Source organism: Ascaphus truei, chromosome 3 (genome assembly GCF_040206685.1).
Source record: "Ascaphus truei isolate aAscTru1 chromosome 3, aAscTru1.hap1, whole genome shotgun sequence".
Classification (NCBI taxonomy): Eukaryota; Metazoa; Chordata; class Amphibia; order Anura; family Ascaphidae; genus Ascaphus; species Ascaphus truei.
Window position 1 is genome coordinate 410,860,231 of NC_134485.1, and position 14,658 is coordinate 410,874,888.

The window sequence follows — 14,658 nt, forward strand, 5'->3', positions numbered from 1 at the left end:
TTTTACCCACCATAACTTGCACGCGCACGCGAAAAAGAAAGTACACCCTCTTTGAATTCCATGGTTTTACATATCAGGACATAATAACAATCATCTGTTCCTTAGCAGGTCTTAAAATTAGGTAAATACAACCTCAGATGAACAACACATGACATATTACACCGTGGCATGATTTATTTAACAAAAATAAAGCCAAAATGGAGAAGCCATGTATGAAAAACTGAGTACACGTTATGACGCAATAGCTTGTAGAACCACCTTTAGTAGCAATAACTTGAAGTAATCGTTTTCTATATGACTTTATCAGTCTCTCACATCGTTGTGGAGGAATTTTGGCCCACTCTTCTTTACAACGTAGCTTCAGTTCATTGAGGTTTGTGGGCATTTATTTATGCACAGCTCTCTTAAGGTCCAGCCACAGCATTTCAATCGGGTTGAGGTCTGGACTTTGACTGGGCCATTGCAACACCTTGATTCTTTTCTTTTTCAGCCATTTTTTGTAGATTTGCTGGTGTGTTTGTAGGTTACAGATAGTTGTGTGATGCTCCAAACTCCAGACAAATCAATTCGCAGTCTTTAAGCATTATGAAGTAAAATGCATAAGTGTGATATCCTCCATGAACAAAATAATATACCCCACTTTTCCACTGGAATAGTATATATATTACTCCACAATTTTTCCGAATAGCTGGCCAGGATTCCACTTGCACAGCGGTGAGAATCTACACCTCTGGTGTCCAGTCAAAGTAACATCGGATTAGATGTACTGACAATATATAAACCAGAGTATAATAACTCACGTTTTGTGAGGTATAATTCTTCAGGTATGTACATCAACCTTTCAGGATATCCGTGCCTTCGTTTTCAGCAGCTTGCAGATGAGGTAGATAGAAAACAAAGCACTACTTCACTAGTGCATGGTGAATAAAAGGTTAAATCAAGTGCGTGCCCATAAAAAGTTGTTTATTGGTTCCAAATATAAAACAGCTACATGGAGGGGGTCCAAGGGCCCCTCACCAATGCGTTTCTCAAGGTGTCTCCTTGACACCTTGAGAAAGACCAACGGTCGAAACGCATTGGTGAGGGGCCCTTGGACCCCCTCCATGTAGCTGTTTTATATTTGGAACCAATAAACAACTTTTTATGGGCACGCACTTGATTTAACCTTTTATTCACCATGCACTAGTGAAGTAGTGCTTTGTTTTCTATCTACATTATTTGCTGGTGTGCTTGGGATCATTGTCCTGTTGCATGACCCCATTTCGGCAAAGCTTTAGCTGTCAGACAGATGGCCTTACATTTGACTCCAGAATACTATGGTATACAGAGGAGTTCATGGTCGACTCAATGACTGCAAGGTTCCCAGGTCCTGTGGTTGCAAAAACAAGCCCAAATCATCACCCATCCACCACGTGCTTGACAGTTGGTATGAGGTGTTTGTGCTGATATGCTGTGTTTGGTTTTCACCAAATGTGACGCTGTGCATTATGGCCAAACATCTCCACTTTGGTCTTGTCTGTCCAAAGGACATTGTTCCAGAAATCTTGTGGTTTGTTCAGATGCAACTTTGCAAACCTAAGCCGTGCTGCCATATTCTTTTTAGAGAGAAGAGGCTGTCTCCTGGCAATCCTTCCAAACAAACCATACTTGTTCAGTCTTTTTCTAATTGTACTGTCATGAACTTTAACATTTAACATGCTAACTGAGGCCTGTAGAGTCTGAGATGTAACTCTTGGGTATTTTGCAATTTCCCTGAGCATTGCACAGTCTGACCTTGGGGTGAATTTGCAGGGACGTCCACTCCTGGGAAGATTGGCAACTGTCTTGAATGTTTTCCACTTTTGAATAATATTTCTCACTGTAGAATGATGGACTTTAAATTGTTTGGAAATGGCCTTATAACCCTTCCCAGATTGATGGGCAGCAACAATTACTTCTCTAAAATTATTGCTGATGTCTTTCCTCCTTGGCATTGTGTTAACACACACCTGAATGCTCCAGACCAGCAAACTGCTAAAAGTTCAACTTTTATAGAGGTAGTCACACTTGCTCATGATCAATTAATCAAGGGCATTTGATTAGCAGCACCTGTCTGCTACTTAGCATCTTAATTCCTATGGAAGCAGTAAGGGTGTACTTAGTTTTTCACACATGGCTTCTCCATTTTGGCTTTATTTTTGTTAAATAAATCATGACACGGTGTAATATGTCATGTGTTGTGTTCATCTGAGGTTGTATTTACCTAATTTTTAGACCTGCTAAGGAACAGATGATTGTTATTATGTCCTGATATGTGAACCATAGAATTCAAAGAGGGTGTACTTTCTTTTTCACATGACTGTATATATAATTGTGTTGCTGGGAGGTTCCTGTTTCTTTTGTAGACCATTCTGTCCAAGTTGCTAGCAGCATGTGGAGCATATACTTTGCTCTAGCTGTTCCTCTGATCTTCTCCTTGAGTACTTCATACCACTAAGATTAGCTACATATGTTGTTCACTGGTTTCATCGCGTGGTTCTCCTAGATCTATGAAATGTTATGCAACATAATTAAACCGCAGCATTGAAAGAATGTCCATCTGATCTCCTATTTTTCTGCTCAGCAAAGTACATCTCGTCCATATATCATATTCCATGTACCAGTTAAGGTTGTATCTTTTCACCCATCTGCCTTTTTATTTCGTTTTCTAAATTCTAAACAGATTTTTGTTTCAATGAAAGCAGATACATTTTCTCCAGATCTATTACATATCGACAGTAGGTGGAGGAGTGGGAGGGGGGGGGGGGGGGTAATAGATTAAAAGCTACCTCCCTCAACATTTATGTTTTAAAGGAGCAACACTAACGTGATCAAATAGCAGTGATGTATATGTACAGTGAGCTATGAATTGTGGTATCTGATATCGTTAAAAAAATGAAATACTTGTCAGTTTGGAAGAGTTTTGAAACAAGGTATCAATGTTCGGCTGTATACAGAAGTAGCAAATGTGTTTGCACGCGCTGGCATGTTGCTGTGGGACATACACACGGCGCCAGAGGTGGTCCTGAATCACCTGCGTGCAAAACTGGGGCAGGGATAACGTGCTATTAAACCAGCATACCAGAGGGGGCAATAATGTCTGCTACATTCTGTATGTTGGCTCAATATTGCATGTTAACATGAATTTCAATTTTTGACCTGTCCTTTTGGGGGGGTTGACAGTGTTTTGAGCAGGCAAAGTGCCTCCTGCTATCTTTCCCCTCCTTGGGCTTTATTCTGTGAAGTCTTCTTCTCCTAGTGCAGGAATATTTCAACCCTATTCAAATAAATGGAGCATTAATAAGTCTGAGCGAGAGGGAAATGGCTTCACAGCATATAGAATAGGGGTTTTAGTAGACCTTTCGCCAATGTCTTTCACTGTTTGTATTAGTGCACAAATCAGCCAGCAGATAAAATCTCAGTAACCAAATCAGTGTACTACTCCTCTTCATGCATTGCAACTATCAGTAATAGCCATTCGTATTCTAAGGCCGAGTCCACGGTCCCTGCTGGCGTGCTGAGGCGCGCTGAGGCGCAGGGAAAACGGGTGCTTTCCCTGGCCTTGCGGTTGCTTACCGCAAGCGCTCTCAGCAGCCGTCAGGGGGCGGTCCGGGGGCGGCCCGGGGGCGGGCGCGTCACTGGCCGGGGGCGGGCCAGTGACGTCACGGAGCTGGTTCGCCCTCATTGGGCGAACCGCTCACGTGACCGGCCTGTCTCGCCGGCAAGCGGGGGAATTTTAAATTCCCCCAAGACCTGCGCTTCCGCAAGCGCGCGGAAGCGCAGGTGAGCCCCTACTAAAGCCGCTCTAATTGCGGCTGTAGGGGCTCAGTGCTGAGCGGGAGCGCGCCTCAGCGCGCTTCCGCCAGCAAGCACGTAACATGGCCGAGGCCTAACTTGGATGTGTTACGCCGGTGCTGCCGCAGACCAGACCCGTCCCCTGAGCTGAATGGGGGAAGTGGTAATACACGTACCTGCAGCAAAGGGAGCGTGTCCGGAGTGTGGTATAAAGTGTTGCCAGGCCAGGTGTAGTAAGGTAGACAATACTTGCTGGTACCGGTTGTAGAGAGAGAGTGAAGAATGCCTTGTCGAGGTCAGGGAGTGGAAAGTGGAGATAGGTCGTAGTCCAAGCCATGTTCAAGGGGTTACCAGAGTGAGCGTTGTCCAAGGAGTGCCGAGATCGAGAGCCAGAGGGGGTAGTCGTACAAGCCGCGTCAGAACCTGTAAAAACACTGAGAGAATCCAGAAGTACTTCCATACAGAGACTATGTAGAGCAAAGACTGAGAGCAGAGAGGAGCTAGATAAAGCAGGAAGGTCCAATCAGGAACGGGGGTGGGGCAGGGAGAGCTACAGGGAGACACTGCAGATTGGTGCAGGCATAACAGGCCAGGTGAGTCTTGTTGGTAACCTGAGTATGCGCGTGTGGAGTGCGGGGGCGGAGCCTGAGGTCCGGGGGACGGGAAGAAGAGTGTGCAGAATGAGCGTGCTCTGTAACGCGTGTATGCGCGTGAACCGAGCCAGTGGATGGTGCAGGTGTGCGCGCGGGAAGGCGTGGGCGCGCCCGGCGCTGAGCAGAGGAATCGCCGAGGGGAGTGATCCCGCGACGGCGGCAGGGGCGGGGAGCCGCAGAGGTCGGTAAGGCAGGATTGTTTTGTGTGTCCAGGGACTCCCTGAGTGGAGAGAGTGCTCTGTGTGGGGAGCGCGGAGGACGCCGATTCCTGACAGTACCCCCCTCTTCAGGAACGGCCTCAGGACGGTCCATGAACGGTTTCTCTGGAAACTTTTTCCTGAAGGACTTAAGAAGGGCCGGAGCATGGATGTCCTTTAAAGGTACCCAGGATCTCTCTTCAGGGCCATAGCCCCTCCACTGCATCAAGAACTGGAGCTGGCCCCTCGATAGGCGAGAATCCAAAAGAGAGTGAACTTCGTATTCCTCGTTATTTTGGACAGTAATGGGGTCCGTTTTACGAGTCTGATCCGGAAAGAAGTGACTAGAGATGAATGGTTTTAAGAGGGACACATGAAAGACATTGGGAATCTTCATACTGGGTGGTAGTTGGAGCCGGTATGCCACGGGATTGATTTGTTCACAAATAGGGAAGGGACCCAGGAACTTAGGTGCCAGTTTAGGTGAAGGTACCTTGAGGTGGATATTCTTAGAGGAGAGCCATACCAAATCCCCTGTTTTGTAACTGGACGACGACGATCGGCCTGTAGTTTCGATCTGCGGGAGGAGTCGAGAAGGGTAGACTGAATCCTGGACCATGCGGTTTGGAGGGAAGAAATGCGTTCATCCACAGCTGGTACTCCAGAAGGGATGTTGGGGATGGGAAGACAGGGAGGGTGGAACCCATAATTTATAAAGAAGGGCGACTCCCGGGTGGCCTCATTTTTGGCAGAATTGACGGCATACTCTGCCCAAGAAAGGAGTTGAGCCCAATCATCCTGGAAATCGGATATGAAACATCTCAGGTACTTCTCCAGGGATTGATTGATTCTCTCCGTTTGTCCATTGGACTGAGGATGATAGGCGGAAGAGAAAGAAGAAGAGATGCCCAATCTCTTCGTGAAAGCTCTCCAAAATTTGGATACGAACTGAGAACCTCTGTCAGAAACAATGGACGAAGGGATCCCATGAATCTGGAAAATCTGCTCCGTCAATATATCGGCAAGGGCGGGGGAGGTGGGTAATCCTTTAAGTGGAATAAAATGGGACATCCTCGAGAACCTGTCCACGACCACCAAGATAGTGTTCATTCCTCTGGACCTGGGCAACTCCACGATGAAGTCCATCGAAATGTGGGACCAGGGGCAGTCTGGAACTGGAAGAGGTAACAGAAAACCCTGAGGCTTTTGACGGAGAGTCTTGCTTTGAGCGCACGTGGGGCAGGCGCGGGTAAACTCCAGAATATCTTGAGACATCCTTGGCCACCAGAAATTCCGACAAATGAGATCAGTAGTCTTCTTAAAACCTGGATGACCTGCAGATTTAGAGGAGTGACCCCAAGACAGGACCTCTGGAACAAATTTGGAAGGTACGAAGAGTTTGTTGTCGGGAACGACCAAGTCCTTGGGAATGCGTCTCTGGGAGTGCAAAATCTTTTCAAGATTCTTGAAAGAAGACGTGGCGAGAATCCTCTCTTGTGGAAGGCTAGTCTCCAAAGGTTCATCTGGTCTCTCTTCAGAAGAATGTATTCGGGAGAGTGTGTCTGCCTTTACGTTCTTGGTCCCGGGGATATAGGAAAGGTGAAAATCAAATTGAGTGAAAAAAAGCGCCCAATGGGCTCGTCGTGGACCAAGGCGTCGAGCGTTTTCTATGTAAAGAAGGTTCTTGTGGTCCGTGAGAATAGTAAACGGCTCTTTCGACCCCTCCAGCAGGTGTCTCCACTCTTGAAGAGCCATCTTCATGGCCAGAAGTTCCCTGTTACCCACGTCATAGTTCCTCTCGGCGGATGAGAATTTCTTGGAAAAATATGCACAGGGATGTAACTTATCTTGAGGCGTAGATCTCTGAGAAAGAACGGCTCCAGCGCCGCAAGTAGAAGGTAGTCGTACAACCCGTGTCAGAACCTGTGAAAACACTGAGAGAATCCAGAAGTACTTCCATACAGAGACTATGTCGAGCAAAGACTGAGAGCAGAGAGGAGCTAGATAAAGCAGGAAGGTCCAATCAGGAACGGGGGCGGGACAGGAAGAGCTACAGGGAGACACTGCAGATTGGTGCAGGCATAACAGGCCAGATGAGTCTTGTTGGTAACCTGAGTATGCTCGTGTGGAGTGCGGGGGCGGAGCCTAAGGTCTGGGGGACGGGAAGAAGAGTGTGCAGAATGAGCGTGCTCTGTAACGCGTGTACGCGCGTGAACCGAGCCAGTGGATGGTGCAGGTATGCGCGCGGGAAGGCGTGGGCGCGCCCGGCGCTGAGCAGAGGAATCGCAGAGGGGAGTGATCCCGCGACGGTTGCAGGGGCGGGGAGCCGCAGAGGTCGGTAAGGCAGGATTGTTTGTGTGTCCAGGGACTCCCTGAGGGGAGAAAGTGCTCTGTGTGGGGAGCGCGGGGGACGCCGATTCCTGACAGATAGCTCAACGCAGGTTCCGCTTATAACGCGGTCTGAGCGTGGATCCCAATTTAAAACATCTCTAAGTTTTTTTGGGGGCGAAATGGCCGCCACGCAAGGACTTACCCGGCATCTGCAGCTCTCTCCTTTCTCCCTGCATCAGCAGGCTGTTTTTTTTTATAACATTCAATGCTTTATTGCTAATTGACACACACACAAAGGAGAAAGCTGCAGATGCCGGGTAAGTCCTCGTTGGTGGCCATTTCGCGATCCTGGTTATAACGCGATCTCAGTGTTAATGCGGTCTCATTATGTGGACCGCGAGCACCGCGTTATAAAGGGGTTCAGCTGTATTATATTTTGTACCTCATCTCAATAAAGCGCTGCATACATGGTTGAAAGTACAAATATAAAAATACAATACTATTCCCCATTCTTCACTTGGTGTTTCTAAGGTTAAAGAGTCTTGGGTAAGAGCAATGGTTGTCAGTTGTTCTACTCTTTGTAGTACCCTATTGTTGTGTGGGGTTCTGTTCTTTATCTGTGCTTTAAATTGAACTTCCCAAAGTGAACTTATATTTGTGCAGTATCACGGATATCATCAAAACTCTAGGAACAAACAAGCCTCGTAGTTAGTTGCATGTGTAAAAATCAATTCGACATGACTCCTCTCCAGTCATTGAGTATGTAAAGTGACTTTTTCCATAATTCTACTCTGTCTGACACTGAAATTACTTGGCTCACAAAGCAGGATTAGTGTAAGTGCGGCAATCAAAAAGCAAAAGATTTTGTTAATTGGCATCATAAAATAGGATTTTTAACAAAACTGTCCCTGCACCATAGATAGAAATAGCCTTTACCACCTAATATCACCAGGCTTCTTTTTTCTAGAAACTCGATCTTGTCAAACAATGTAATAATTGATCACAAAATCATTGTTAAGCAGAGGTACAATGTCATTTGGCTCATTATGGTACCAACCTTACTACTTTTTTTAAATCTGGATTTATTTCAGTTTTATTATCATTAATAAATCTAAAATGATCTTTTCTAAGCATACTCCTTCACGTCCTCCGAACATCAGGTTAGATTGTTACTGAATTCAATGTAGCCATTCATATGGGTTAGTGATCTCAACATAAGCTAGGTGATGTAAAGCCACAAAAGAAGAGAATTGTATGAGAGATGGAAAAAAACGTAAAGAACCACAGAACATGTAGGGGCTTCTTCTATATCTGCCAACGTGACTAATCGGGCTGTTTTTACATTAAATTCCCCATTGACTTCAATTGGAAATTTTGTCTGAAAAACAACCTGATTAGCCAATTATGCGGATATAGTATAAGCCACATAGGCATGAATAGATGACACCTTGAACAAGATGTGCAAGGCCAGCAATACCCAATATACAAGCATATGAAAGGGTTGAGTTTGTGGTCATCATACGTTCACCAGCTTTTAAGCAGTAGGTGTAAGAACACTGACCCATAACTCTTGAACAGCAGGTAAGGGCTGTCATCATGTCGAGAAGTGGGTAGCACACATTTTTCCTGCTGTTTCCCCTAGGTAATCTTTTCATCCATCTGACTTCCTCTCATTTTCTTGTCCTATAACATCCCTCTACTAAATAGTAAGTCCAGTCAAAGGCATAAAGAGAAAAACCTACATATCTCCAATTTCAGAACACTTTCCTGTGCTCACCAGTTGGACCATGCATTACAAATTCAGGGCAGTCCCACTAAACCCGGGACAATTGGCAAACCTATTTCAATACCTCCAAGTTTAAAATACGATTGTCAAAGTGAAATGGGACTAGGGGGGTATGGAGTGGGACTAGGGGGTATGGAGTGGGACTAGGGGGGTATGGAGTGGGACTAGGGGGGTATGGAGTGGGACTAGGGGGGTATGGAGTGGGACTAGGGGTGTATGGAGTGGGACTAGGGGGGTATGGAGTGGGACTAGGGGGGTATGGAGTGGGACTAGGGGGGTATGAAGTGGGACTAGGGGCGTATGAAGTGGGACTAGGGGGGTATGAAGTGGGACTAGGGGGGTATGAAGTGGGACTAGGGGGGTATGGAGTGGGACTAGGGGGGTATGGAGTGGGACTAGGGGGGTATGGAGTGGGACTAGGGGTGTATGGAGTGGGACTAGGGGGGTATGGAGTGGGACTAGGGGTGTATGGAGTGGGACTAGGGGGGTATGGAGTGGGACTAGGGGGGTATGAAGTGGGACTAGGGGGGTATGGAGTGGGACTAGGGGGGTATGAAGTGGGACTAGGGGGGTATGAAGTGGGACTAGGGGGGTATGAAGTGGGACTAGGGGGGTATGGAGTGGGACTAGGGGGGTATGGAGTGGGACTAGGGGGGTATGGAGTGGGACTAGGGGTGTATGGAGTGGGACTAGGGGGGTATGGAGTGGGACTAGGGGGGTATGGAGTGGGACTAGGGGGGTATGAAGTGGGACTAGGGGCGTATGAAGTGGGACTAGGGGGGTATGAAGTGGGACTAGGGGGGTATGAAGTGGGACTAGGGGGGTATGAAGTGGGACTAGGGGGGTATGAAGTGGGACTAGGTGGGGTATGAAGTGGGACTATTTGTTACACACTTACAGTTCCACTTTCTATTTAAAGAAAACATATTTATTTTATGAAGCATCGCCACCTTTCTGCTTTCTCTGAATAAATATTGTATAAATCTTTGTCAAATATTTTCCTGCATGTTTACAAAATTCAGATTGTTTTGTTTTTTTGTTAGTCAGAGACAATATTATTACTTTTCTAAGCCATGTCAACCACTGTAAAATATCCATAACAAATACAGCAAAGGCTGCACACTACTACTCTAGCTTTACCCGGGACGTCTTCCAATAGTGCATGTTGTTTGAGAGAAGAGCCTCCAATAAAGCCCTCAGATTCATTCACTTCTTCAGACACACAAACCTGCCAAGAACAACACACAGTATTAACATGGAAGATAAGGCCACGCATGTTATTTCCAGGACAGTTTCAGTCTGAGTAGTGAATTTGGCAGTGGGTCTTTAAATACTCAGAATACAGATGTTATGGTTTCAAAGCTTGTGTGGACCCAGATGTTGTTCCACGGCCAACACATATCAGTGCAGTATCTTCAAACAGCACCTGTCATGCTGTGACTTTCCTTAAGCACACAATTTGTCTGCTTGCTTAATGTTCTGTGCTCTCTGCCTGTTATATGAGCATGACGGATTTTGGTGCTGCGCCCATAACTCTGTAGATATGCTGCATTATTTAGTGTCAGGGAACTAAGGCTCAAGCCATTAAATGCGGCCGGGTTTTGGCGAGGCCACAAGTAGTCACAGCTACATTCGACATTTTACTAGTCTTCAGCCGCTTTCCTTAACCCCTTGTCCGCCAGAGTGGCTTGCAACAAATTGTAGAGTGAGAAAGGACGAGTGTTATTATCATCGCTAAGGTTGGGAAGCTGAGGGGGACCGTCGGGCATGGTGACATAAATACACAGAATACACATAGGGCCAGGACTCGGTTTATAATGATTTCAACCTCTAGAGAGCAGAGGGTTGGTTTGTGTAACTAAGTCAATGCTTTTTATGTATATATGTGTGTGTGTGTGTATATATATATGTATATATATATATTATGTATATATATATATTTAAATATATATATACATACATACATTCATACATTGTTCTTATAGAAGTACATATGGGAGCAGCGGTGCTCATCTCCAGTCCTCAATCCCTCCCAACAGGTCAGGTTTTAGGATATCCCTGCTTCAGCACAATCAGCAATCAGTCCCAGCTTCAGCACAGGTGGCTCAATCAGAGGCTCAGACTGAACCTCTGATTGAGCCACCCGTGCTGAAGCTGGGATATCCTGAACACCTGACCTGTTGGAGGGGCTTGAGGACTGGACTTGAGCCCCCCCCTGCAATAGTGGGTGAGGGATCCAAGAAGTAATGAAAACAGACTAATAAGTAATGAATCAATAAAGTAAAATGAAGGAAGAAAACAGATAGTACTGTTTCAGATTTGCCGCATGTGCAATATTCATAAATGGTTCAAAATCGACTTGTGTTAAACATCCCATAATTCTACATGTAGGCCCTTTTTATGAAGTGGGGCTATTCCATAAGACATCTTCTGGGGCTGAAGACACCTTATAACAAGTCTTCTTCCAGCACCGGATGTTGTCTATAGCATAGCAATGCTTAGTCAATTGGGAAATTTAGGTTTTGGTTCTTACCAAATGCTAACCACTTAAGCTAGCTGTTTCAATGGCGTTTCGGACTTGTATATGGAGGTCCTCCTACCAGTGTCTAGCCTTCCTCTATAGTCTTCTCCACTCAGGGCTCGTCTTTGTTGACAGCCAGAAGCAGAAGAGTAATAAAGGTGGTTAAGGTTGCAGGGAGGGTATGTGGTTGAGTGGCCTACTCCAGTCCTCAGGCCACCGACAATGACTGAGCCATTGATTGGGCCACGTGTGCTGAAGCAGGGATATCCTTTAAAACCTGACCTGTCGGTGGCCCTTGAGGACTGGAGTCGGCCACCCCTGTGATAGGTCCTGATATCCTATGTGTGACATTGCGTAATTCCCAGAATTATGCTTTGATATTTCGCTTTTATTTTTATATAGATCTATCTATCTATATATGTATATCTACGTTATTCCACTGGAAAAGGACAAGTCAAATTAAATATAGGGGGATATTTTATAAGTGAATTAGAATTCTCCGTTTAAGGATTCGTTCCTTCAGATACTATGTACATACTAATTATATCTCCCTTGGTAACAGGGAGACTCTTTGAAATATGTTTTTTTTTCCTGCTTTCTCCCCGATAAATTTGTGTAATCCAATGAAAGTCAATAATAATGACGAGATTTCCCTGTTTTCTTCTCCCAAATGCCTGTGAAAAGAGCTTTCACATGGGTACAGTATGTAGCCAAAGAGTAACATTGGAAATAGTTCCTAAACTCTTGATTAGTAAAGAAGACTATTCTTGGTTTTCTTCTAGTAGATGCTACACTGGTGAAAAACACAGGTAGAGCAGCACTCACGTGGACTTCTATGTGAAAAGGAATCTACTGTAGGGTCAACATCTCTTTCCTGCACACAGACCACTCTCAAGTGAAAAAGGCGATTGTTTTCATCGCTGGGTAAATCTGCAGCGTATTGCAATGCACCGAAGGGGTTAAGAAACCTGGCATAAAACATTTTCAAGCAGATCTCAACCACTATTATGCTGGATCACTTCAAAACATGTGACAACCGGGAAAGAAAATGACTAACAATACACACATAAACATCTTCATAGGCAATACTAGAACATAGGTAGTAATACATTAATGGGCTTGTGCGCTTGTGTTTTTCCGCAGACGGTTTAGTGGACTGCATGGATCCTGACTGCTGTTTGCAGCCTTTTTGTCACAGCAACGCATTGTGCCTGGGCTCGCCTGATCCCCTTGATATCATTCAGGAGACGCAGGCCCCCGTGTCCCAACAGAACCTGCGCTCCTTCTATAACAGGATCAAGTTCTTAGTGGGCAGGGACAGCACCCACTTCATCCCAGGGGACAATCCTTTTGATGGCGGGTGAGTTGATTTATTTTTTATTCCACCATAGTGAAATATGTTGACCTATATGTTGGTTAAAGGACATACCCCCCCCACCCCCCAAAAAAAAAATTACTTGTATGGATCCATTACAGCTTTTACATTGTCATCAGTGCATGATATTTAATTGTATTTAATGTCTCCGTTAAATTGTTACCGTTCCACATATTAGGGAAATTCTAATATGAAGGTAAAAATGACCAGCTCTCACAGGTCTTGCAAAAAAAGACAATTATTTATTTAAAGCTTAGTGTTTCGGTCCTGCGCAGAAGGCCTTTCTCCAGGTGAAATGTGAAAGGTCGCCGGCGCAGGTTTGAAACGCTAAGCTTACACTAAATCATTTTATTCTTTGCAAAATCTGCGAGTGTTTTTTATATATATATATACCAGATTGGTTAGAAAAGCTCATTTATTTGCTGCAAAAATAATGACAGCCAAAGACACCACAACTGATACGTGTTATCAGGCATGTCAAGTAAGCCAAAAAGATGAGCACTTTCCCTGCACTCCAGTTGTCCCAATATGGCAGCGGTTCTCAACTCCAGTCCTCAAGCCCCCTCCCCCTCCCAACGTATCAGGTTTTAATGATATCCCTGCTTCAGCAGAGGCAGCTCAATCAGGGTCGTAGTCTTCAACTGAGCCACTGATTGAGCCGCCTGTGCTGAAGCAGGCATAGCTTGAAAATCTGACCTGTTGGAGGGGTCTTGAGGACTGGAGTTGAGAGCCCTTGCAATATGGTTTTCAATACAGTTTATTGCGGTGTGTATCATATCAGTAACGGGATTCCCCAACCGGCACTGCATTAGCGCGATACGGAAGAGCCGCACGCTTCGTGTGCAAAAGGATCATCAGGTCATTTATTTGCATTCAAATGAGACAAGTAATAGCACAACATTTCGGGGCACAAAATGTATCCTTCCTCAAGTAACACCCCCCCTCCCTATAATGTCTGTCATTGCTCAGCATAATGATTCTTATTGCACTAATACAAGGAAAGATGGGTGTTATGTATATATATATATATATATATATATATATATATATATATATATATATATATATTTGTTTACCACACGTAAGGGTGGATGACCCTTTTTACAGCACATATGAGAAGGAAGTACCTGCAGCCACAAAATCCTAATGAGGAATGGCAGAAGGGAACAGGAGAGATAAGCTAAATTAGTATCAGTGTTCCAACCTTCCATGTATTGGAAATGGATATGTGAAGAAATGCATGCATTCTCAAGGCCCACTTAATGATACTGATGCTGATGATCCCCATAGATAAGGCTTCCCTGAGCTGAGAAATACAAAGCACTGCCTTGCTTTTTCCTAAGCTACGAAATCAATCTGGTGTCTTGCCAGCTATCCATGACCTAAACTAACGCAGAGGCTCAGTATACAGGAGAGAAATAGAACCTATAACACAGCAGTGATAAGATTGCTCACAAATCGTGAATCCTTTTTTTTTTGCACAAACCTCTTCTGAAATGTTGTAGCTTTTAACACTACCCTTGCCCTTTCTTCCGTGAGTCTGCGATGTGTTAGGCTTTGATCCTACCTACTATGGTAAAACTTACATAAAGTGACTTCCCTTGTGTGCTTTGTATTGGTTATTGGGCAAAGCAAAGACATGGTGGGTATACCGAGATTTGTCTGAGAGACTCAGAAAGTTGCTGAGAAAATGACACCAATCTTTTCCTTTCCTTTAAGGGTTTTACAAAAACACAAACAGCCATCTAATATAACTGCAATTACCATGCAGGCAAAGTCTGTTTACTAAAATGCCAATTTCTACATGGTAATAGCTCTTGTTTTGTAAATAAGACCACTTGTATAGCTCTGAACCATGTAACCCACTAACCCAAATGTACCATATTCTGGTATATGTGCCATGTTATGTATATCCAATTTTCATAGTGTCCCCTATGCCTGTCTCCAGCATCTAAAGACCCTTTACAGTAATTGTTCGAACC

At 44.9% G+C, this 14,658-nt stretch overlaps 1 protein-coding gene across 1 annotated transcript in view; it reads left to right on the forward strand.

The window, feature by feature from the left end:
* TENM4 (teneurin transmembrane protein 4) overlaps nt 1–14,658 on the forward strand; it is a 1,230,300-nt gene that overhangs the window by 1,139,548 nt on the left and 76,094 nt on the right. Inside the window, 1 exon segment of the mRNA XM_075592607.1 lies at nt 12,445–12,661. Coding sequence (XP_075448722.1) covers nt 12,445–12,661 — 217 coding nt within the window.